The sequence below is a fragment of the Pangasianodon hypophthalmus genome, chromosome 7 (genome assembly GCF_027358585.1).
Source record: "Pangasianodon hypophthalmus isolate fPanHyp1 chromosome 7, fPanHyp1.pri, whole genome shotgun sequence".
NCBI classification, from domain to species: domain Eukaryota; kingdom Metazoa; phylum Chordata; class Actinopteri; order Siluriformes; family Pangasiidae; genus Pangasianodon; species Pangasianodon hypophthalmus.
The window spans coordinates 17,084,785-17,109,537 of NC_069716.1; the positions used below are offsets into that span (position 1 = coordinate 17,084,785).

Below are 24,753 nucleotides of genomic sequence, written 5' to 3' on the forward strand. Positions count from 1 at the left end.
CTATATTTGCATCAGGAGGAAAACACAGCACTCAGTACACAACTCCACCATATGGTGTAGAATGTTTTTTTTTCCCCCCCTTACTTATTTATTTTGTTGGTGGATGACAGATTTCTGGTAGTTTAGCCATGCAGCTTGGCCATTAATAATGCAGATTAGCACTGTTGCTGATCTTTGCTTTCAGCTGCCTTCTCCTCTGTGTTTTGGGGAGTTCTCCTCTTATGGGACTGTCTGCTCATTGCTAAATACTCCCAGAACATACTCTCTTTACTTCTGATGCAAACATTGCTGTCACTATAGGCACTAGAAAATTGTGCTTGTTTGTGAGAGAGACGATGAACAGATCAGATTCCGTTGACGTGGTAAAAGCTCAGAGACAGTACAAAATTTCAAATGTATGAAAAAAACAAAAAAAACAAAAACATAAGCAGTTACCAAAGCAATAGTGCATGCACAACAGTGTCCAAAAAAACAAGACTTTTCAAAGAGGACTAGAACAAACATGAGTTAAAGCTAAAATGTAGCACACTGCAGCTATATATTTAATTATTCTATTTAAAAAAATAACATTCGAAAATTGGAAATTTTATTTTATTAGAAAACAAGATTTAAACATTTTTTGTTTAGATGACAGTACAATGTGCCATCTTTAAAAAATATATTTTTTTAAATGAACCGATCAAGAATCAGCATCGTAGGATTCCCATTTCTGTTTTTCTTTTTCATCCAGGATTTTCTCACAATTAAAACAGAGCAAAATACAGATAACCATATAACCTAATTTCTTTTTATTAATTAATTATTTCTTGTTAATTTGTTAGCAATCAAGTCACAGGATCCCACAAGTCGACTAGACTTCGGCAAGTTGGCTTTCCAGTTTGAAAAATAAAGACTTTAACCTATTTAAAATGTCTGTGCTTTCCCTAGTTGTACCAAACAAATCTCCTGCCGCGTGTGCTCCCGCAAAGCTGGAGCCTATTGCAGGAACAAACAGCGTTTAGATACAGGTGTGATGTTTAGCTTTTATTTTGTACAAGCAACTTTGGCCATAATCATTATTTATAAGACAGGAGTGTTTGCCTTTGACTGCATTAAAGTTGGTTTCATTTCTAGCACTTGCACTTCCAGTGCTAACATCATTCACACATATCTTGTGACAAGGTTTTGAAAGGCATATACCTTATCAACATATTTCACATTCTTGTCTACACACTTTTATGTTATATTCATACCATAGTCTGAGGCTTCTCCGCACTGCTGCTCCGCACTGCCAGTGAACTAGTACCTTCATTAGCTTCTTGTGAAAAACCACTCAATGCTTTTACAAGATGATTGAATGGGAAATAATAAAATACATTACCAAAGTACAATGGTTTTATGTTAATTTACTCTGAATTTCTCCATCAGATCCACCTGCCTGAGGACTTTGGTTAATGTTAGAAGTCAGATGATTTGTTACTTAGCTTTTTTGCTGGTGGTTCAATAGCTAACGTCTGTGCTATGTCCAGGAGCTCTCTCACGAATTATGCACATGAATCATCATTGTTCATCCTGATTTATGGCTTTAGAAGGAATTATGAGGCAGGGACTGGTTGGCAGTTTCTGGCAGTTCCCAACCTTAGTTAAGTTGCTTTAAGACTGGAAGTTCTGTTATGATGTCTGTATTGTAATGTGACCTGAGTCTATGAGGAATTGGCAAATTTCTAACAGACTTGGCCTAAAATGCAACTATTTTAACCAGCAAAGTAACATGTTGAACTGAAGAAAGTGCGCACCCACCGCAACTGTCTTTGGCACATAGCAGGTGCCAAGTGTCGGCACCTAAACTCTGCTTCTAAAGCCTGTTGGCATTGGCATTGACATAGTGTCAATTTATACCAAAATACACCATGCTTTGTACTAGCAAGAAAAGTCTGTTTCACCAAAGGTATTTTTTGAACCTCGGTCTACAAGTTACTGTCAATTAATGTGCGGAAAAAGCAGCACCCACCTGGACTGGTGGGAATTCAAGCACTTAAAAGTTTTAAGATACTACAGATAAGAGCTCCATAGGAGCTGCTGAGCCTCCTCAAGCCAGTGCTGCTCTTCTTGAACTGTTACTTGAACTATTCCTTACATCAACATTGTGTTCATAAACAGTTAACATCTGTGAATAGAAGTACAGAGGTGTATGGTCTTCATAAAGCATTGCCCATATACACTTAATTCAGGGGCCCTAACCTCTACTAGAAATGTACCCATTAGTGTCACTTTAGTCTTGAGATCAGGCAGCTTCAGACCTGTGCAGGCTCCTTTCTGAATAGTATACATTTTTGTTCTTTTTCTTTGCTTTTTTGAATTGTTTTCCCTTTTTCTACCCAGTTTGGTCATGTGCCAATTCCCACCCACTAGCTAGCTTTTTCCTATAACACAACAGCTACCAACCAGCGAAGGTGAAAGCTAGCATGTGCTTCCTCCAAGACACGTGAAGCCAGCCAGCACATCTTTTTTGAACTCTTGCTCATTCTACATCACAGGGCAGCGTAACTGGGAGGAAAGTGCTGTATATCCTCATACCTGAGCTCATAGATGCCTGCAATGCCATCCCTCCCACCCAGACAGCCAGTTTTGCTCTCTGCAATCTCCCAACGATAGGGTGAATGCTTTTCTGTTGTGGCACTTTGGCACTTTCTTTTCATTTTTTTTCTTTTTTTCCCCATTTTATCTTATTTGTGTGTTTCAAGTTATGTTTTGCTGTCTTTTTGGTGTTTTCGTTACTGGTTAAGTTTGTCCGCTGGTTGCCGGTTGTGCGGAGCTCCAGACCTTGTTTTTAGCGGCGAATTCCCCAGGCCTTCCCCCAGGTGTGAGTTCGGTATCTGATCACTTTTGGCATACCTGCTGCTTGCATCGATGGCAGGGAGATTGCTGTTGTCATGAGCATGTTCAGGGCTGCTCGGTGTCTGCTCACTTTGTGTGCAGCTCTGCGTCTCTGCAGCACCTTGGCATGGGGCTTAGAGCGGTGGTGCTGTGGCCATGCGGACTGTGTGGCCATAACAGCTTAGGCCTTCAGTGGAATTGTGAGCACCTATGCCAATGCAATTAGATCATGGCTACTTTTGGAGGACTCTGCAAGCCAGTCTGTTTGTATCTTTTCTTTGTCTGATTATTTTAAGTTACCATCTGTTCTACTGTTATTGTAAAGCAATCAGAAAACCCCTTATATTTTTGGGATTTTCCATCCTAATGGTCTAGCACAATAGTCAGGACAACAGATGATCCAACCTTGGCAGCAGTATCTACTAAGCCTCCTCTGGCCTCTGAGCTAATACCACTTTTTCGAAGGGTTTCATCAGTTTTCTGTACAGTGGAAAATTTATTTCAACTCTGTATGTGACTTACACCTGAGTCATTATGAGACTGACATGATACCTAAATCTGGATGCATGAACTGGCATGAAATCACCAGGGTAGACAAATCATGTCAATAGATGATCCAAGCTTGGCAGCAGCCTGGATCTGGTGGTGATGAGTAGTTTGTTGGGAAGTACCTTGCAGGCCCAGGTTCCAGCTTTGGCAACTCCTGTAACCCTGCTTTTGACGATCTAGTCTAACCTTCAAACCTGCTGAATCCGTGTTGCAGAGGTGCAGTTTTTTCTGACAATGCCTAGCCAGAACGGGAAAAAACCAATTCAAGTCTAATCTAGTGATAACCAGAATAAAAAATCACTACAACCAGTCAGGGAGTCACAACCCAAGAAGAAAGAAAAGAAATACAACATATACAACAACACTCAGAATTGTGACAACCAAGAGGGGTAGAACCAGCAGAGACGGAGTAGCCTGTTGTTCAGGGTATACGCTAAGATAAGTGATTATAATGGATGGCTATGGCAACCATTTAGTATTCAGGAGATGGCAAACTCTCTTGGTGGGTGGCACAAGCCCCAGTTACTGATTTGACAGAGAAAGAGTGTTATCCGTTGTACAATAATTCAAAAATATAACAGTTTAATGAGAGATGTGTGACTTTTGGGACTGTGGTCTGACAGACACTGCAGCATTCATTTGTTGTGTGAAAGATGGGTGTGTGCGTATGTGGGTGGGTTGGTGGATGGGAGTAAACACATCTCCCTAGCTTTCCCCATCCATCATCTCATTTGCCAGCAGCTCATCAATGTTCAGAGCAAAGACACCTCCACATTGCCAACTTTTACTTCCAGTTCTTCTAGTTCACACACTTGCACTCTTATGGCCATGGTTGAGTGGGGACAGAAGAAGAGGAACTCATTCGTAACAGGCTTTAAAAGCATGCTTGACAAACATTTGAACCATAGCAGCAAACTGTGTTTTGTGCTTCAGTGGTAAATAAGATATAGCCAGTGATGATGGCAGTGCCAGAAGTTAGAATCGAATCCGTAACATGCTCTTAATGAAGTTAAACCTCAGTTTTCTAGGTTCCCCTGGTGTTCACAAGAAGCCCTGCACCGAAACTTGTTGAGCTAGTATATCCTGTGTGTGTGTGTCTGTGTGAACAAAAAAGTTTGTGCTTGTTCTGTAGAGTGTGAATAGAGTGCAGGTTACTCCACAGGGGTAATGAAGTTACAGTAAGTTGACTGAATTTCACCCTTGGCTAATGCACCCTGTTCGCGGTGTACAAGGTTCCCCACTATTATAAAAGCCAAAGGCATAGGAAGTGAATAACTGTATCAGTCATGCAATGGGAAGGCTCCATATGGGGAAGGCTGGCCGTGAAAAACTAACATGTGGTTCCATAATGTGTCTATAAATATTTCATAATCTAGACATAGGCATATAGCCAAATAAACAGGAACTAAAGACAGGTAGACAGTGGCAGTTTTTATGTTGCAGATAACCAATGAGTGTATATAGGGTATTCTCTAGTAGTTTATAATTTTCAATATTGACACTAGATATAACACACCTTAAAACATGCACAGTATCTGAATGTTTAAGATCAATTTCTTGTTAATGAATACTTGTACATTATAATAAATTAATATACCACTAATAATAATATAATAGTATTAATGCATGTAATACTAAGAAAAATAAACACTGTGAAACACTGTGAAACCTGTGATGGTGCCTAGATAATCCAGCTATTAGTCTAATCGAGATATCAGGCTTTTTAGTTAAATGTGTACAGTAATATTTTGGCTATGTATTAGAGCCAATAGAGGTTTTTATTCCTGACATTTCTGCTGACAAAACACAATAGGTCCAAGTTCATATTACTTACAAGGTGACTTGTTTGTTTTGACTTGTTCGTGGTTATTGAGGTTTGGATTAAAGCCATTCAATTTAATTTACCAGTTATTATAATTATAATATATATTATATATATATATATATATATATATATATATATATATATATATATATATGTATAATCCAATTCAGTTATAATTATAATCCAATTCATTTCAATTTTATTTATATAGTGCTTTTAACAATGGACAGTGTCGCAAAGCAGCTTTACAGAAATCCAAATATAAATTTTTAATTAAAATTTATCCCTAATGATCAAGCCAGAGGTGAGAGTGGCAAGGAAAAACTCCCTGAGACAACAAGAGGAAGAAACCTTGAGAGGAACCAGACTCAAAAGGGAACCCATCCTCATCTGAGTGACACCAGATGACACCAGTGCAGTTACAAATGATGTCTCTACTATAACTGTATACTATAGAGTCAAATAGTGCTAATTGTGTTAACAGGAACTTGAATATGAGCATCATTTTCATTTTAACTGTAAGTCTGTTATATCAAACTGAAGTTATCAACTGTTCAATAAACTATAATAACTGTAACATCTCAGTAATAGATTTGATAATGGTGCGTTGTGAGTTTCATCACTGTTATAAAGTAAAAAAAAAAAAAGAAGAAGAAGAAGAAAAAAAAAAACACTGACTTCTGAATGGAGCTATGATGCATGGACCCCCACATTGTGAACCACTGTTCTAACAGACCAGAGTGACGTCTGATTGAACTGAGAGGTAATATAGTCCAAGCATACTGCTGAGCAGTTGAGACCATCTCGCTCAGGGGTCCAGCAGTGGCTGTCTGGTTTTCTTGAGATTTGAACTCTTCTCAGAACCTTAAACACTAAGCCTCCACAGGCCTCTGAGCCACCACCTAACAAATCATCATCAGTTTCCTGAACAGTGGGAAGTTTATTTCAACATCTTATATGATTCACACGTGTGTCATTATGAGATTGACATAATACCTCAATCTAGACGTGAGTTGGAATGAAATCTCCGTGGTAGACATGGTGGCATATCGGGTAGCATTACAGCCTCACAGCTCCGATGTCTTGGTTCGATCCTTATTTCTGTGCATGTTCTCGCTGTGTTTGAGTGGGTTTCTTCCGGGTTCTCTGATTTTCTAGCCGCCTCACAAAAACATGCTGGTAGGTGGACTGGCTACACTAAATTGCCCCTAGGCTTGCTTAAGTGCATGAATGCATGTGTACATAGTGCCCTGCGATGGACTGGCATCCCCTCCGGAGTGTGTTGCTGCCTCACTCCCAGTGTTACCAGGATAGGCTCCTGACCCAAACACGACCCTGGCTAGGATAGAGCAGTTACTGAAAATGAATAGTGAATAATAATAATGTTGTGAACTATGTGAACTTTTTTGGCTGTCACTTGCAATACAGTGTAGCATAAAAGCAAGAGACCATAAAAATACATTTCAGACTAATATGATGTCATACCAGTTAGAAGAATTTAAACAAGAATAGTACGTCTGAATACTCCAAATGCTCCAATACCCCTGAATGTGCCCAAATTTGTAATAACTCTTCACTACACACACACAACTCTGCTCTGAATATGGCCCTATATCAGTATTTATTTGGTATTTATTTGGCTTTTATTTCAGCAATGGTAGCTCTGGGGTACTGATCAGAAGGTCAGGGGTTCAAATGAGCCCTTGAGCAAGGCCCTTATCCCTGTCTGGTCCAGGGGCACTGTATCATGGCTGACCCTGCAATCTGACCCCAGCTTCCTAACAAGCTGGGATATGTGGAAAAAAAAATTCACTGTGCTGAAACATATATGTGACAAATAAAGGCAGCTTCTTCATTAGGATTTGAAAGATTGCTCATAGGATGATGCATTAATGTTCCTGTTTAAGGAACTTGCTTGTGGCACTTTCACAGCTAATTAAACATGAGACAAATTGCATTAAGGACATAATGTGTTTCAAAGGACACCTGCTGAACCTTTGCTATGAACGCTATGATTATTGTCCATATTCATGCTTAATTGTAATAAATCTAAAATACCAGTTCTTGGAAATGTAATAAGGATGATCATTAGTCCAACATTATCTTATCAGTGACTCCTACATTTCCAGCACTCCTGAGACTCATTTCAATCATTTTGTGCTTTCTTTCCACTTTGTATTATGTTAGTGCCTTTCACACATGTAAAGAGCTACTTTTTAATTTTATTCTCTGAATCGCAGGATCCTTATCTCTCCAATACAAGGCATCGGCTCCTTTTGAATCTAAAAGTCAATGCAATTTATTATCCAACCCCACTCAACTGTCTGTTCTATCTCACTCTGTGTCTTTTTCTCACTCACTCTCAGGGCCGCTGCACACGTGATAACTGTAAGTACCTGCACCCCCCGCCACACCTGAAGACCCAGCTAGAAATCAATGGCCGGAATAACCTGATCCAGCAGAAGGCGGCAGCTGCCATGTTAGCTCAGCAGGTGCAGTTCATGCTGCCTGGAGCCCAGCTACAGCCCATAGTGAGCCCTTTCTTTCTTTTCATCTTTTCGTTCCTAGTGTTGTTTAATTGTTAACCACTAAACCACTTCTGTTTTTTTTAACATGAAGGGTTTATTAAGCATGTTTTTAAACAGTGATTGAAGGTTAATCAGTGTAATTTACTACAGCCTTGTAATAAGCCCTGCATAAGTAGATAAGTCCAGTTCCCTAGAATTTATTACTCCTTTACTGAAAGTAATGAACTTTTCCTCTCTCCTTTTGGTCTGTTCCTGTATGTTAGACCACATTCCCAGTATCACCCTCATTGGCCACCAGTCAGAGTATGGCATTAAATCCATACATGGGCCACATGAGCCCTGGCATCGGCCTCATGCCCGAGCTGCTGCCCAGCACCCCCGTGCTGGTCCCGGGGAGCCCCACGGGCATCACTGTGGGCAACGGACACTCCGCTCAGAAGCATGTTCGCACAGACAAGCTTGAGGTATGGCTACTGCTCGGGGCTCATTTCTGTTTAACCTGTAGTGGGTTATTTAAGATCAGAGAGGTATGTAGGGGATATAAAATATTTGCCGTATGATAACCATCTAATACACTATCACAGATTTCAGGTTATCATGGTATCTGTTTTCTACTTTGTCTATTCAAAGAGGATGACATTAAACGACAAAAGCACTTCTGCAGCAGCAGTGCAATTATTAAAGTATGTGTTCAAGGAAACTACTAAAGGATTTAAGATGGGCTTGCTGTTATCAGCTGCTGATAGGTTAGAAGAACTGAACAAATGTTGTTTTCTCTTTTTAGTTCTTAATAACCAACCTGAACAAAACTAAAACTATACTTTTCTGGGTTTCTGATTATTTTTGCGTTTCCTTTCCAGGTGTGCCGTGAGTTCCAGCGGGGCAACTGTACACGGGGTGAGAACGAGTGCCGCTACGCTCACCCAGTAGAGGCGGGCATGGTGGATGGCAGTGAGAACTCGGTCATCGTGTGCATGGACTACGTCAAGGGCCGCTGCTCACGCGACAAGTGCAAGTACTTCCACCCACCGGCACACCTGCAGGCCAGGATTAAAGCAGCACAGCAGCAGCAGGCCAGCCAGAGTGCAGCTGCTACAGCAGCAGCAGCCATGGTGAGATGGAGACAGTGGCACCTAGAGTGCTGCAGTTTTATATAAACATCAATTATATAAACATCATACACCAAATATACAATAAACATCATACAACAAATTAAAGTAAAAACTAGCATAAAGGGTTTTAATAAGGTGTTGGGCAACCACAAGCCACCAGAATAGTGTGTCTTGGCATAGATTTTACAAGTGTCTGGAACTGTACTGGCAGGATGAATGACATTCTTCCAAAAGACTGATTCATCTAACCGGTGTTTCAATGATGCTCTCTAACATATCGGTCCAAAATCTCCCATAGATATTCAGTTAGGTTGAGATCTGGTGACTGTGAAGGACATAGCATACAATTTACATCATTTTTATACTCATCAAACCATTCAGTTAGTCCTAGTGCTCTGTGGATGGGGTCACTGTCATTCTGGAAGAGACCACTCAATCAGAAGGAAATGGGATAAAGGTGATCAGTCAGTATAACTTCGTATTGATTTGCTCTAAGGGGATAAGTGGACGCAAAGCATGCCAGCAAAATGTCCCTGACAGCACAACAGAACTACTGTTTTTTTTTTTTCCCGGTCATTTGTCACCCATCTGTAGATGAAAAAAACTGCAGCGTAGCACACAGTTTGAAAGTTTCCCTGTCACTTACAGTTTCACAAAGCACTTTGCTTGCACCACTGATGAAGAGCTTTTGTCTAAAACATTCTGATTCTCTGGATATTTAGTACTTAGCAGTGCTCTGCACAGATATTTGAATACTCAGTTAACCATTTGAGTTGCTGGCATTCAAATAATAGAATCAGTATTCAGGTATTTGTTAGTTGAGAAAATAAAAAAAGCCATGTGTGGGTGTATTTTGCTGCAGAGATCAGTGCTCTCATTGTGTGTGCTTGGGGACTAAAAAAAGTCTTGGGAGCGGACAATTTTTACTCTCATGCAGACAGGAGCATGTAGCCAGATATGAATTTTGCCAGATAAATAATTTTCAATACCATTCAGGTCTCCATTCGGATTCCTAAACTGCGATGGACAAAATCGGGTGCATAAGGTGTAAGGCGCAGGTTCACAGGGTATTCACAGGTGCAGCTTCATGGGTATTATTAAAACCACTCCTCCCTCTGAGGAAGTGAAGGATGCAAGGAACGGAAACGAGTACAGGAATCGAGAGCAAACATATTAAACAAATGAGACTTTCTTGTTCACTGAAGTGTCTCTTTAAAGCGACTGAATTCATTCACTGTATAACAGATCTACCTATACAGAACAGTGACTACACTAAATTATCCTTAATTAAAACATTGCATGTGGGCTTCACACGCTTAATGTTGATATTTTAGCCTAAACAAGATTCGTCACTTCTCAGTTTTTAAAGCAAGACATTAATTGACTTTCATGCAAATATTTTATTTGTACCCACTGTTTAGTTAATTAAGATTATTAATTTTGTATTTGTGATTCTTACAGTTGTATAATCTATTGTACTTTATGTTTTGGGAGAGGTGGCGCATTCATACTATAGGTGTACATCACACTACAAAAAAAAAAAAAAAAACACTCGGCATTCGGTGCACCTGTGTGCCCTCACACTAGAAGCCTCCTCTGTATCTCCTGTGTATTTGAATGCTCTGAGCGGATTTGAAGAAATGGTCACTGGATGATGGACAAAGGATCAATTAATTAAGGAGGTATTAGGTAGAGTTTTGGAAAAACCCTAAGGGTCAGGCATACATTAGACAAGGCTAATGGGATAATGATAAGAAGTAGGCAGTAGTCAAAAAAGAGGCAAACGAGCATAGACCACATGCTTGGAATCATCACAGATGTGAATTTGTGGGGTTTTTTTTTTTGTTTTTTTTTGGTGACTGATGATCATTGTACAAGGTCACAGGCTGAGGATCATGGGATTTGCAGTCTGCAACTTCATATTAAATATTAATATTGGGCTCTAATTGTTGGTAATTTCTCATTTCTTCTCAAAGACTTGCCTTAAGCACTCTCCGAACTACTATTATTCACTAGTAATCAAATTACTTTAAAATAAAATGTGTGTGTGTCAGTATTAACAAACCGTGTGTATGGAGAGTGTGTTTAATAATTCAGAATCCCTCTTGTGTGTGTATATCTAGTTGTGTGTGTGAGAGAGAGGGGGTAAGTAAGCGTGAGTGTTAGAAGCTGGTCTTTTGTCTTCTCAGTGATGTATGGAGACTTTCAGCTCAATGATAAGTTACAAACACCAGCTCTGCAGTGAAGGAGCAGGCAGAAAACAAGAGGAGAAACGAGTGGATAAGCAGATAAAGCAGAGAAAAGGAAATTGTGCAACACCAGCTAACTGCCTGCCTTCTGCATACAGCTGTTTTGCTGCAGTGAGCTCTCCCTTGCATGACACCAGCGCTTGTTCTGTGTCCTCTGCAGCGCTTGTACCATTTCACCATTGCAACAGCCAGTATTCTGCAGTCTTTCAGTCTTCCTGCAGGGTGTTCTTAACAGGTTTATTGAAGTGTTGTGTCATTTTCTAGCTCTCGAGCTTGCTAATCAGCTTGCCACAGTTTCTATTTGTTATCATCTCATTTTGATTTTGTTTAGGCTATGCGCTCTTTTCTTCATACTGCTTATTGTGTTAGCCATTCATTGATAAACTGATGTTTGTGCCCTGTGTTGTCCTAACAGCCTCTATTTTTTTCATTCTGTCTCCACATTATGCTCTAAAATTTCATCTCAGCTGACACCATTCCCACATTGGTTACAGTCTTGTGTGCCCTGTGTTTGTTTGTGCGTCTGTCTGTCTTCATTGATTGGTTTGCTGTCATGATGCGCTCACTGCCTGCTAACCCGGCCACAGCCTGCAGCGCGTCCTCTGAAGCGCAACCTGCAGTCAACCCCTGACCTGGTACTTTTGACCTCTCACCTTTTTTTTTTTTTAATACTTTTTTCCTGTTGACATCTCTTTCACCGCCAAATACTAAACTGTGTACTCATTCAAGCATGACTTTCAAAAGTATCATCATCATTCACTGTGATCACACAAACACAGTTCAGCCTGTTACGCAGTACTGGGCTTGCACAATTAATTATTTATGTTGTTGTAGCGCAGTCTGCTGGTACACAGTCACCTAATTATAAAAGAATAAAGTTATGACTTTTATTTCACCCTCCAGTACATTCAGAGTTGAAGCAGAGAGAATTATGCCACTGGACATGACTGGTACTCTAAAACCAACAAAATAAGAGGTTTTAGTACATAACTATAGTAAATGTAAGAACCTGAAGCAAAGTGTGGACAATGTTTTGCATGAGTGTCATATTGCATGTATATTGCAGAAGCTTTGTATGTGTGCTTACCATGCTGTAGTGCTATGCTTTCAATATGCAGATTGCATTTATGCAAATTAATATAAGTAGCCACGTAGTTTAGGGCTAAATGTAACCCAGTTTGTAAAGTACTAGGGAACAGGCACCAATAACACCAGAGTGTTTAAGTGAAAATTTATCACTATTCACTGTTGTGCTCTTATATCTGATCATAACCTGGCATTAGTTTTTTGATCTCTCGCTCCCTCCTTCTCTCTGTTCTTCTATCTTTCCCTCTGTCACTTTCTCTCCTCTTCCATAAGGCCCTGCCTCCAGGCAGCATGCAGCAGCTACCAAAGAGGCCCACCCTGGAGAAGACTAACGGCGCTGCAGCCGTCTTCAATCCCAGCATGTTCCACTACCAGCAAGCTCTGGCCAGCATGCAGCTGCAGCAGCCGGCCTTTATCCCCACAGGTGAGTTTCAGCTATTATTTACTCCACACACACAATCTGTTCAGTGGTTTTACACAACACGGCTCAGCCGCAAGGAGTTGGACTTAAGTAATATTGGGCCCAGCTCTTTCCCTGCTTGTCCTCTCTTTCCCTTTGAGCTCATGCATCTTCTGCATCTCTGGGTAGTCTACTCTGCACACGTGTCATACTAATTGGTCCCACACACACTGAGCTTTGCCAGTGATCTAATGCCGCATTGCATTATTTAATTGTGCGCAGCTGCTGCAGTGCATCTGTGCACTGCATAAATCCACCACTAAATATTCTTCATACTCTATACACAATGGTAAGTAGATGAGTATGATACACCTGTAATACTAATGATTTAATCGTATTTTAGTTGAAGTTTACTTGGGGAAAAAACATCACCATTTCAGTATATACAGGTTTCCTGTCCTCTCTACATGCCATCTTTCAGGCCCCATTTATTAAATTATTTCATAATGTATTAACTGATTTCAGAGTAATCCACTGTCAGCAGCATCTCTGCTTTTTAGCCTGTGTCATGTGTGGCCTCTGTGTTGTCTCTATGGCTTGTAATCACCAACACAGCCTTTACTGGCACACTAACCTTGTTGTTTGGTCTCGTCTCTTACTCCTCCACCACCCCACCCCCATCCGCACCACCACTCCCCGCGCTGGGTTCTCTGTGCATGGTGCACCAGGTTCTCTGCTCTGCATGGCTCCATCTGGAGGCATTGGTAGGTCCCTCGTGAGTCACCTCTGCTCCACAGGTTCTCTTAGAGCAGGGCTGAGGCTTTGTGGCAGGCAGGAGAGAGAGACCCAAAAACAGCTCCTATATCTATAAGACGCAAAAATGCGCTGGTAACCTGCCTGAACTCTAATAACTTTAACCAGTGAATAATTACATAATTTGGAGTCAAAATTAAATAAAAGAACAGGATGGTGTGGTATCAATAAAATATGGCATCATTGCATTAACCATTCTTTTTTTTAAAGATTAGATGTTGATTTTTTTTTTTTTACATACAGTCCTTTTAATACATGGTGGTTCAAATGGTCAAGAGTTTTGAATTTAAATAAATAAATAAATAAATAAATAAAATTTATCCAGACAGTAGAGTCCCAGGCCTGTGATGTCTACCACATTATTTGTCACCTGTCTGCTTGCTTTTCCTCTCTTTGTTTGCTCATTTATTTTTGCTCTCTGTGCAGCTTCTCAGTTCATTTGTGTATGTGTGCTCAAGTATGAAAGTGATGGAGCCACAAAGCTAGACCAAAGTTAGGCCTTATTCCTAATCCACTAAGAGCGGTTCCTGTTTGTTTTCTTTGTGCTCCTTTTTCTTCCTCCTACTCCTCCTCCTCTCCTCTTCGTCATCTCCCCTTTAAATCTTTGTAGGGCTTTTCAAACCGCCCGGCCCACTGGCAGAGGGCCGCTGGGAGAGGCGGGATTGGAGCAGCTGCCGGCCCCCCCACAGCCGCTACCTATCAGGGCCCGGACAGACTGGTGAGGGTAGAGACCAGGCCCCCCCTCCAACACACACACACACACACACACACATCTCACCCATGCACTGATCATAAGGATACTTCACCTGGTTGCCATATGCTATGCTGAAGTCTAGGTCAATGCCCTAAGGCCGAATCAGTCCCAGTTCACACATTCTATAGGTTATACACTCATAAACACACTGTCTCACGTCCACATATGTTCTGAGAGTAGAATTCACTCAGAAGTCTGCCTAATCCTAATGTTCAGGTAGCTTTGCAATGACAGCTCCGCTATCTCTCCCAAACAAGAATTAAGACTTTAATCAGCATGTCTGTATGTGTGTGTATGCAAGGGGAACTGTGTGTCTGTATCATGTTTGATGCCGTTGCTGTTTGTGTATCATGCTGTATTAGTTTGCTCTCTGCCATATATGACTCTTCATTCATAAAGAGAGGAGGTTTAGGGTGACTTTTCATATGTGTGCCATTCACACATTCATACATCGGTAGTAAATTAAAAGAACTTTTCTTTTTTCGGTCAGATATCAAGTATATATGCAGGTATATAAAAACAAAGAAGGAAATTGCCATATTCTCAAAGCTAGACTTGTGCTGGAATGCATTGTATGTGTAGGCTACATTTTCTGCTGTTTTTGTCAGTTTTATTTTAGTTTTGCTTTCTTTCAACACATGGTCCAGCTCCATCAAAATACAATTATCAGATATATCTGTCTGATTGGATTGTATGATTTTGATGACTTTTTTAAGTGCACAGCTGCAGTGCAATAAGTATTGATCTTAGATATTTCAAGTTGGTAACACTTTATAATAACAACTGTTTTGAAGTTTTTCAAGCATCAGTTAGCAAAAAATTGTTTAAAAAAAGGTTGTAAATACATTAAATATTGTAACATTTGTAGTGAATTTATAACATGATAGTATTAAATAGTAAAGTAAATAGCAACATTTTCATTAAATAAATATGAATATTTCTAGACATTATATACTAAATTATTAATTAATCCATAAATTATGTACTATTAATTGGATGAGGTTGGTGCCCTCAATCTAACATATTAGATTGATATTTTATAAACAATATTTAAACTTTACTTTTTTGCATCTGTTACAAATCATATGCTACTAGCATACAAGTCTTTTTGCCACCAATATACAGTATAGCAACAAAACAATCTGTGCATAATTTATTGTTTGAAGTTCTAGACTTACATTTAAGGGGGTTTTTCATTTCTATCACAGAAAAGGTACTGAGGAAGAAAATGAGGTATATTGCAAGTTCAAAACATCTTGCTTGAACCAAAAATCAGATCAGCCTTTGATCAATAGCCTTAGCCTTAGTCTCCCCACCCATGGCTCAGATAGTGCCTAGTATCTTTTGTACACTTTTCTGGCCACAAGCTTCAGAATGTCAAAGGTGACAATCTGGCTTTCTTTCAAAGTTATTAAAGAATTTTAACCAGGTAGTGTTGAGTAAAAAAGTTAATAATTTATGTTTGATAGTGGGCTACAGGAAAGATTTGGTGGTTGGGTATCTGCCATGTCAGTCAAATTGCCTCTTTCTGTGAAATTAGGCAGCTCATGGCCACAGTTACTGACATACCTGACTCTCCAGTGAATGTTAGTGGTATGGCATGCGAGGCCATCCTTGATCAAAAACAGAAGACGCTAATAATTAAGTAATAAATATAGTTGGTCAAATGTTCAGGCAGAGAACCAAAACTAAACATCCTAAAAAACATCCTAACTGTTATCACCATTGTTCATATAATGTCTGTTAATGTTAATGCGAGTCATAGACATTTAAAAATAATCCATAACAAATATGCTATGCATGTAAATAAATAAGATCCATTATTTATTGAATTACTACTTTACAAATGCATCAGGTCTTATGTTATAAAGTGTTACCTTTAAGTTTTACTTGCATGTTCTTGGGTGAAAATCATCTTGGCAGTACATAAATGCTACTTGCCATGACTGTTCCGCCTCTTCCTCTGGCATATAATGTCATGGTACTCATAACATTCCTCCTCCCCTCCACCTCTCCCCTCTCCCTTGTTTCTTGTCTGACTCGCCTGAAAAAAGTTCCCATGATGCACGGTGCCACCACTTCCACTGTTTCGTCGGCTACGACCCCAGTCACCAATGTTCCTTTTGCCGAATCAGCTGCCTCCAATCAGGTTTGCCCCTTCATTTTGGCCTCTTCTCTTTTCAGCTGTACGGCATCCAGCACTGGTCCACAGACACCACATCCAGCCTTATAGAGAGAATGTTCACACAACATGTTATCAGGAAAATGTATTAGTGATGGAGATGTAATTAGATTTGATCATCCTGAAGTCTAAATTGCCCCTAGTTGTGATCGAGTGCATGAACGTGCGAATGTGGATTGGCATCCCATCCAGGAAACCCGCCTTGTGCTCAGTGTGCCTGAGATAGGCTCCGTATGCACCACAAGCCTGACCGGGATAAAGCAGTTAATGAAGATGAATGAATGTGTAAATGAATGATGATCCTGACAGAAAGTATATGCCAGAAATGAGAGCAAAGTCACTTTCTCACTATAATGAGCTTCTGTTTTTCTGAGATTGTGATCTGTTTAACATGGGAGCTCTGGCCCTAGGCAACCCACCTGAGCTAGCTGTTTGTGCTAGTTAAACCCAGCTGGATTTAAACTCTCTGTGGATCAGTGCGGAGCCTCTGTGTAGCCCTCTGTCACCGTGTCTCTGTGTGTATTCACATTGCCTTTTCAAATGTCTCCACTCTATGTTGGCACACAGCATCTTCTGTGTAGTTAAAACATTATAGTGTCCATATTCATTCTTTCTCTTTCTCTGGTTTTTGAACAGTTTTTCAAGTTAGCTTCGGAGATTAATCAGTGACACAGTGAATGCTGCTAGCTGTTGTTTAACTCTCTCAGGGCCAGATGTACTAAGCTGTTTACACCCGTTTTAAAAGGCTGCTTGAAAAACCTTACTGTACATAACACCTTATGTATGAATATACATATATTGCCAGGCGCATGGTTTTAGTGCAGGATTGGGATACTTTTTATTCATTCTTATAAATAGTATTTATTTATGACAAAATTTGTAATAATACAAGACAATTTTAGAATCTTTGTGAAACAAATACTCAGGAAAACTGTGTTTTAGTACTGCTTTTCAGTAGGATGATTTAGTGAAGATTTGGCAAAGCTGGTCATAAAGCATAACTCGTCACTAACTTACATCAAAGTCCTCACATCTAATGAGGAAACAAATGTATTATGAACACATTTTGTGGCTGCAATGAGTCACATTTTGCGCTGCGTCTTTTCACGTACATACATCTGGCCCTAGGTCCCAGAAGCACACCTCATAATGTAGCAGTGCATTGGGGATTTAGTTTTGAGTCCCAGCTGTGCAATTTGCTGCCACTGGCAGGGTTTATTCCCAGTGATGCTGTACTAATCAAGAGGGGAAGCACTGCATAGTCCTCCATCTTGGTGTCAGTACTGCAACGTCTCCAGCACACTCCAGACTGCTGATATTGCTGAACTACAAGACACCCACCATATTATTATTATTATTATTATTATTATTATTATTATTATTATTATTATGAGTAGTAGTTCAGCGGTATGCTGGTAGCAGATTGTTTGGTGTTTCTTTTAATTTTAGTTCTGTGTGTAAATAAAGTTCTGTGGTGTGGTCTGTGTTATTTAATCTGATCACAATTTTAAAAAGTATCTGGGTATCGCAGTGGAGTGCAGAAGAGTTCTATTAATTTCCTGTGTTTTTTGGCCACATAACCTCTCAACGTACTTTGAAACGTACGAAGATCGGTGATGTATTACAACAGGATATTATAGTTTCTTCTGTTTTCACAGACACTGTTGAGATTTTGGTTTGAGGTAAAGCAAAGCTAGCCTTACATTAGTTCCTGCACTTGTCTGCATTTACATATTTTGTGATACCTGTACTAAAACCACTTTATTTCTCAACACTCTGTTTTTCTTCCTCTTCCCTCTCGCCCCTTTCTTCCTCCTATATCCTTGTCATTCAGTAGACCCCACCGAGGTACTGACTGCTGACCCTGTCGACCTCCACTGCATTCCTGTGGAAACACACCTCTGTCCAATCCCCAAACTGCTGGTGGCGGCACCGGTGAGCCTGAACTCAGTAAGCCTCGGCCGCAATCTCAGTTAACACACCACTATCGCCATCCCCAAATCCAACCACACCATAGAGACATGAATGCAACAAACGTGTGCCTAATCATTGCGTCCTGCAAGGACAACCCTTTCATCCTCTTATTTGATGCCCCACGTCAACAAAAGTCAACAAAAAATGGTTTGTTGATGCTAAAACAGGCAATATTTAAGCTAGGACCTTCAGCTGTTTAAGGAAGTGTGCCATGATGCAAGGAGACTTAAGAAGCATGTAGATGCTGAATCTGAGCGCTCCTTTGAATTCACAGCCATACAAGTACACAGATTTGTAGACATGCACACACACACACAATACACACACACACACACACACACACACACAAAGTTGAGAACAGTGCATCCTCCTCAGATGAGAGTGAGGTCTCAGACCCGGATTAATCCAGTGCAAGCAGTGAAGCTGAGGCTTGATGTCACCTGACAGCACACATTGATTCTGCAAAAGCTTGTGCAGAGAACACAGGAGTGTAATGTACACAGGGCTTAGATCAGAGATGGGAGTGTATGAGAGCTTTAGTGAAAGCACTTTTTAAACTTTACATGGGTTTTTCTTTTAGTCGCAGACATTTACACATTATTGTCCACATAACTTGTTAGTCAAAAGGTTGCCGATGTTCATTAGATGTCCCTGACCTAGAATTCACACCAGATGCGACACTTAAGTAACACGTCCGTATAGCATAAGTGTGTACGTCTAGTCCACACCGCAATACTGCACTTTATTCTTAACAAGGAGTGAATGCGTAGACATACAACAGTGTCAAAGGGACATGGGAGTGGGCCACCTGTAATTACAGCACAGTTCACTTGAAAACATGACGTTAGACAGTGGGACCGTGATTAGCATTTTTGTGTTTATTCTGGTTGATGTATCATTGCTATACAGAACTTGTGCAGGCTACACAATCATAACACTGTTGTAGATGATACAGCAAATGGAAGTGTGTGTAATTTGAATGGAATCAGTCAGACACACAAGTAAAAAAGAAACAGACATGGCACGTATTTAAAAAAAAAAAAAAAGAACGTGAGACATGCAACTAAAATGTATTAAAAACGCATTTGGTATGAAATGGCCTTGTTATTCAAACCACTGGCCTATCTCTTAGCACAGACTAAAACAAATTCAGCATACATGTGTACCATTTAAAAGCAAGCATGTCATTCTACATACCAATCCAATTTTTCTACCATTAGCGAGTGATTGGTGGAGGGGTGTTATTTATTTAAGCCTAATCCTAACAAGCTGCAATTGGCTGATGAGGGGAAGTGTAATTTTTTCCATGCCTGGACATACCACAGATTTGTTTACGTGAAACATTCAGACTGAGGTTAGGTAGATTCCTGCGTGAATACCTCCATTTTCTTAATGCAATCCGCCTTAAGCAGAAGTGTCAGTGTACCCGCATGTCTTATTGTGCATGATGATGTACACTGATCTGCAGGGTCTGATTACAGCCCTATAGCCAGCGCTGCACAGGAGGTCTGATAGATGACTAGCTCAGGATGAGTCGGATCACCATACTGTGATAGGCAGTGCCAGCACAGCAGCTGTGGCCTTCGATTGGAGCGGCGCCATTTCAAAGCCCAACTGTTCCTCTGTAGTCAGCAACGTCAGTGCGTATTACTCATCTCCTGTAACCTAGTGCTTTTTTTTTTCTCATTTCTGTTTCCACTGATCTGTAAGTTTGACTTGGATTATCAGAGACATTGCGATATATTAGGGTCTGCCACCATCTCTGCTTCTGTCTTTCCTTATAGCTTGGACAGTCCCTGCCAAAATCCATGGCCCAGTCCCTCCTACTGTGTGACAGTCTGTTTGTCTGTGCTTATTGCTTAGCCCTGTTTGTTACATCTCACAGTAACACAAGATCTTGGAACTGTCCATGCTGTGATATTCGCAGTGTGACAGAAACCAAAGCTACACTTCTAGAGTTTTCATAGAGCCTTTTTTTTTTATTTGGAGCTAATGTGCAAGTCTTAACAATGTCTTAACAATATACACAGTGTAAGGTGCAAATGTAATTAAGAACACAATGAATGTAGTTGAACGCTCCCAGAATAAATCATAGTGTGGGAATCGGAGAGAAATAAATATACAGAGTCCACTCGCACAGAATACGGATGTTTACGGTAATCCCACTGTCCTGTTAAATTACTAATGGCAGCAGTACACTTTTAAACAAGTGTACTGCTTTATGTGCCAATGACTCCCAGAGCTGGCTCACTCGGCGCCAATCACTGGAAAAAAGGAGTAGAGTTATTACATGCCAAGGCCCAAAAAGCAGACTGATTGAAAATGTTATTTTCCCTACAGCTAATGCAGTCATTAATGCTGGGCTTTCATTCAGGCTTTCAATCTTTCCTAATTCACCTCATACTGCTGTACCATATGAGTGGAGCTCCTGTAGCTTACTTACAGTGTGTGGACTAAAGGCCATTTCTGATCTGATCTACAGAGAAATCTTTTATAAGCTTTAATTGGAGTAGATCCTTGTTTTGAAAGAACAAATACAGTGATGTAAGATAAAGCACCAACTGAGGCCTGCAACATTTTTTTGTAATAGTAGTGCATGTGTTTACCTTCTTTTGTTTTGTTTTTTTTCAACTTCGCAGCTCGCTGATTTAATCAGGATTAAGTTGTTGTGTATTATGTTTGTGAAATGTGTGTCTATTTAATCCAGCTTACAGATTGACCACTTATTGTGTCCTTATGTTCAAAAGTCGACAGACTCTAAAAAAAAAAAAAAAAAAAAAAAACAGGGCAAAGCTGACTGTCAGCCATATGAGCGGTTCATTTCACGTTGTACTAAAAGCAGTAATTCTGCAGGAGAAAAGTGCCGAGGTGTAGAGGCGGGGGATCGGCTGTAGCCGGGGTACTGATGAACCTCACTTACAAATGTTGCCAGGAAAGGGCCTTATATACATTTGAATGTGACATTTAGGACAAAGAAGAATGTCATTAAAGCTTGAGGATGCCTGTCTCACCTTTTTCCTCCTGAAACAAACCACAACATATTTCAACATATCAAAGGAGTAAAATTCTCCAAATGCCATTCACTGTTGATGTACTATAGAAACAAGATTCTATCTAAGAGACTTGTCAAGGACCTTGTCAAGTTGTTGCTGTCGTCCTTACATGAAACAGCTGTGCTGTTTTGTACAGATAGCCACACTGAGGAGCAAATTTCGATGGTCAAACACTGCACCTATTATAAAAAGAGGACCTCTTTGGAAATAGTGTATTTGTGAGGTTTTATTTTGTCTAGAGGAGACTCTCCAGGCCAAACGCTCAGGGCCTGTTTTCTAAATGTAAATTAAGGTTAACCCAAGACTAAAACTGATTGTCAATTTTAATGCTCACTGACAATTTCATTTAGTCTTCAACATCTTAAAGCCTTGGAAAACTGGCTCAGAAGAATGTTATGCTTTATTACAGTGATATAACAAAATAAGCATGAAGTGCTCAAATTCAATAGAGTAAACCGAGGTCAAATGCAAAATCAACAAGACAATATACTGTGTTATTGGAGTTTCTGTGTTGTACACAATTTATAAAATGTTAAGGTGTGGGTGTGTGTAAATGTTGGCCGTTAAATTGTTTAAGAGTGTACTAAGCTGTTTGATTTGTATAATGGATTTTTTCTTGTAGTTGGGCGAGTCTCATTGCCTAGCCAAGGTATAGATCTCTCTCTCTCTCTCTCTCTCTCTCTCTCTCTATCACTTATTTCTCTCATATCAAGAGTTATGCCTTCTCCAACTGCTATCCAGCTGGAATTAACAAAATACTTGATTAAGGAAAAAAACATGCCTCGTTTGGGGCTTTAGCATTTTAAGAACACTCACTTTTTAAGAAGTGTGTATTCATGTGTAATGTAGTTAGATAATCTTATATGTACATATTACTAGTGCATCCTTGCTATAGTTTTGTCATCATTAAGGTCACGTGACCTTAATATCATTTTTAATGGTACTTATTTTATCTGTATTTCCACATGTTAAGTAAATTTATTGTGAGTTTTACATTTTGAAAATGAACATATTTTAGTTAACTTGATCATTAATGATTTCTTATCAGTTACTTATTCTACAGCATAAACTCTCATTGCATGAAATGGAAATAATCTGAATAATCTGATACATAGTTTGTGTAGTTAGCAGTAAATAAAAAAAAAAAAAAGAAATATCTCTATATATAAATATTAATCTATATACACACTTGTATTACAATGATCAATTCATTGTAACTTGATAGTAAGTTGTTGTTGCTATGGCAACAAAACTACAACATGGCTACCTTTGTGAATCTTAATTGTGAATTTTTTTCACACTTCAATTGAATTAATGTACAAGGTTAACTTATTCTGAAAGGGAATGTGTAGATATCTTACCTTGGATTAAGAAATGATGCCTATTTTGTACAAAAAAGATTCCTCAATTCCAAAGTCCATTTGGAGATGTCATGTTATTTGTTTTTTGGGGTTTTTTTTTAAATTATTTCTTATTTTTCTAACAGGATAGTTGTCTGCTTGAGATAAATGACTAAAAATATGAGTCTGATGAGTCAGTGTTTGAGCTTTAGAACGGACCTGTTGGATCAATAGCTAAAAGAAAAACTTGATAACCTCTGATGATTGAAAGAGATATTCTGGTGCAAAACCGTGTCTTCAGGTGGGGAATCATTAAAAAAAAAAGGGGGGGGGGGGGGGGGGGGCTGTCTGGACTGGTAGACACCAGAAAGGAGCTTGCAGATGGACTCGTTTTGATGATGAGTGCTTGAATCTTTAACTCGATGATGTCAGGAGCAGAACGAGATGTAGGGCGTAGTAAGCTAGAACTTGAACCTCCTGGTAACGTCTCATTTCTCTCCCTGTGCTCTCTAGCCAGCCTTTAGCCCAGCTGTGCTGGGACCTGCTGTGCCCCCATCAGTGTACGAATGTGTGTCCTTCACCTCGTTTGCACTTATGTACATAAATGAGTGAAAATATTCAGAATTTATTTTGAATATGCATAGATAAATACAAATATATAGAAATATATATTGAAAAACCTGTTCAAATGAAATGACTGTATTGTTCGGAATACAGGTAAACATCTGTCCTTCTACTAGGTTGTTCAAGAAATGCGAGGGATTCGTTGTATGTTCTTTTTTGCTAATGCCCTTGTTCGCACCATGAGCATGTTGTTGCTTGCTGATAAAATAGATGAAAAGGAAAAGATGCTTTATAGTTTGTCATAGTTTACAAAAATAAGCATATTACACAGAGCACAGAGGCTGTTTATATCTGATCCTAAACTGTGTTGGTGGTGTTTGGAAAGAAGCATGGCCCCTAAATTGTATGCAGGTGATGCATTGCATCCAAGAAACCAAAGAATAAATAGCTCACTCGTCTTTCTGTTTATTTCTTTATTCGTTGTGAATTGACGATTTAGTGTCAGATATTCTGCTGTGCTTATTACTATTATTATTATTATTATTATTATTATTATTTAATGTCTTCATGGATCTAAGAGCTGAAAAGAAATGGGATTCAAAATGGATCTGCTTGGGATTTTAGCTCATGTGAGATCTGTACTGGTGATGTTCTGCCCCCTGCAGATGGCAAACGGTATAACAGACAGCGAAACCCTTTTTCCTGCCTGTAAGGAGGGCTGACCATCATCCAAATACAGGACACACCACCAACATCAGGGTCAGATTACAGCAGGAAAGCATTGCAACTGGTTATAAGGAGTTTAAGTTACATTTCTGTATTTGGTTTCCTCTCAGTGTTCAAACACTCACACATTCCCAAAAACTGATCAATAATTCTAAATATCTCAGTGCATTTCCTCAAGACAAATCCTATTAACACAGTGAAACCTGGAGATATCTTGTACATTCTGTGGTCCACAGTTGCTTTGGAAGCCAAGAATTTTGTTGCCATGGCACTTGTCCTAGTAGTGAGGGAGAGACTGAGTCTTTGTAGGTTCCTGCATATCGATGCACCTTTGGACCACATTCACATGGTCCCAAACCTTCTGACTATAAAGTGGACTCAGCACAGAGTTTGATATCTTTAAGTCCTGATTTACAGAACATGCAGAAAACGAATGCAATCAAAAGGACACTTTTGACCACTGTGCATATTAGAAGAAGAAGAAAAAAAAAAAACAACTAACACCCTTCTGCTGTCCACCTTACTGTGCCTGGACATTCTGTGAAGACAGTGCTTTTTTTTTCTTTGTTGATTATTTCATTTTTAAACAAAAGAATCCATCGCTCATATTTAATCACATCATATTTAAGTCTGTGTGGAAATTGATGTTGACGGTATTGACATATAAAATGTGTGTATAGGATTAAGTTCATATTTATGTTGTAAAATGCTATGGATGTAAATGTAAATGCAGTCTCTTGTT

General features: G+C 39.6%; 1 protein-coding gene across 11 annotated transcripts in view; it reads left to right on the forward strand.

Moving 5' to 3' along the window:
• The window catches only part of mbnl3 (muscleblind-like splicing regulator 3), a 42,319-nt gene extending 17,788 nt beyond the window's left edge, over positions 1-24,531 (forward strand). For 2 of the 11 annotated variants that reach the window (XM_053235768.1, XM_053235769.1), the window contains exons 3-11: positions 7,597-7,761; positions 8,022-8,222; positions 8,619-8,870; positions 11,707-11,754; positions 12,479-12,629; positions 13,334-13,369; positions 14,029-14,136; positions 16,227-16,321; positions 18,192-24,531. In XM_053235768.1, coding sequence (XP_053091743.1) covers positions 7,597-7,761; positions 8,022-8,222; positions 8,619-8,870; positions 11,707-11,754; positions 12,479-12,629; positions 13,334-13,369; positions 14,029-14,136; positions 16,227-16,321; positions 18,192-18,209 — 1,074 coding nt within the window. In that variant the 3' untranslated portion in view covers positions 18,210-24,531. Of the gene's footprint in view, positions 1-7,596; positions 7,762-8,021; positions 8,223-8,618; positions 8,871-11,706; positions 11,755-12,478; positions 12,630-13,333; positions 13,370-14,028; positions 14,137-16,226; positions 16,322-18,188 lie in introns of all 11 variants that reach the window. The other 9 variants (XM_053235770.1, XM_053235774.1, XM_053235773.1 and 6 more) reach the window with 9 other exon arrangements.
• The last annotated feature ends 222 nt before the right edge of the window (positions 24,532-24,753 follow it).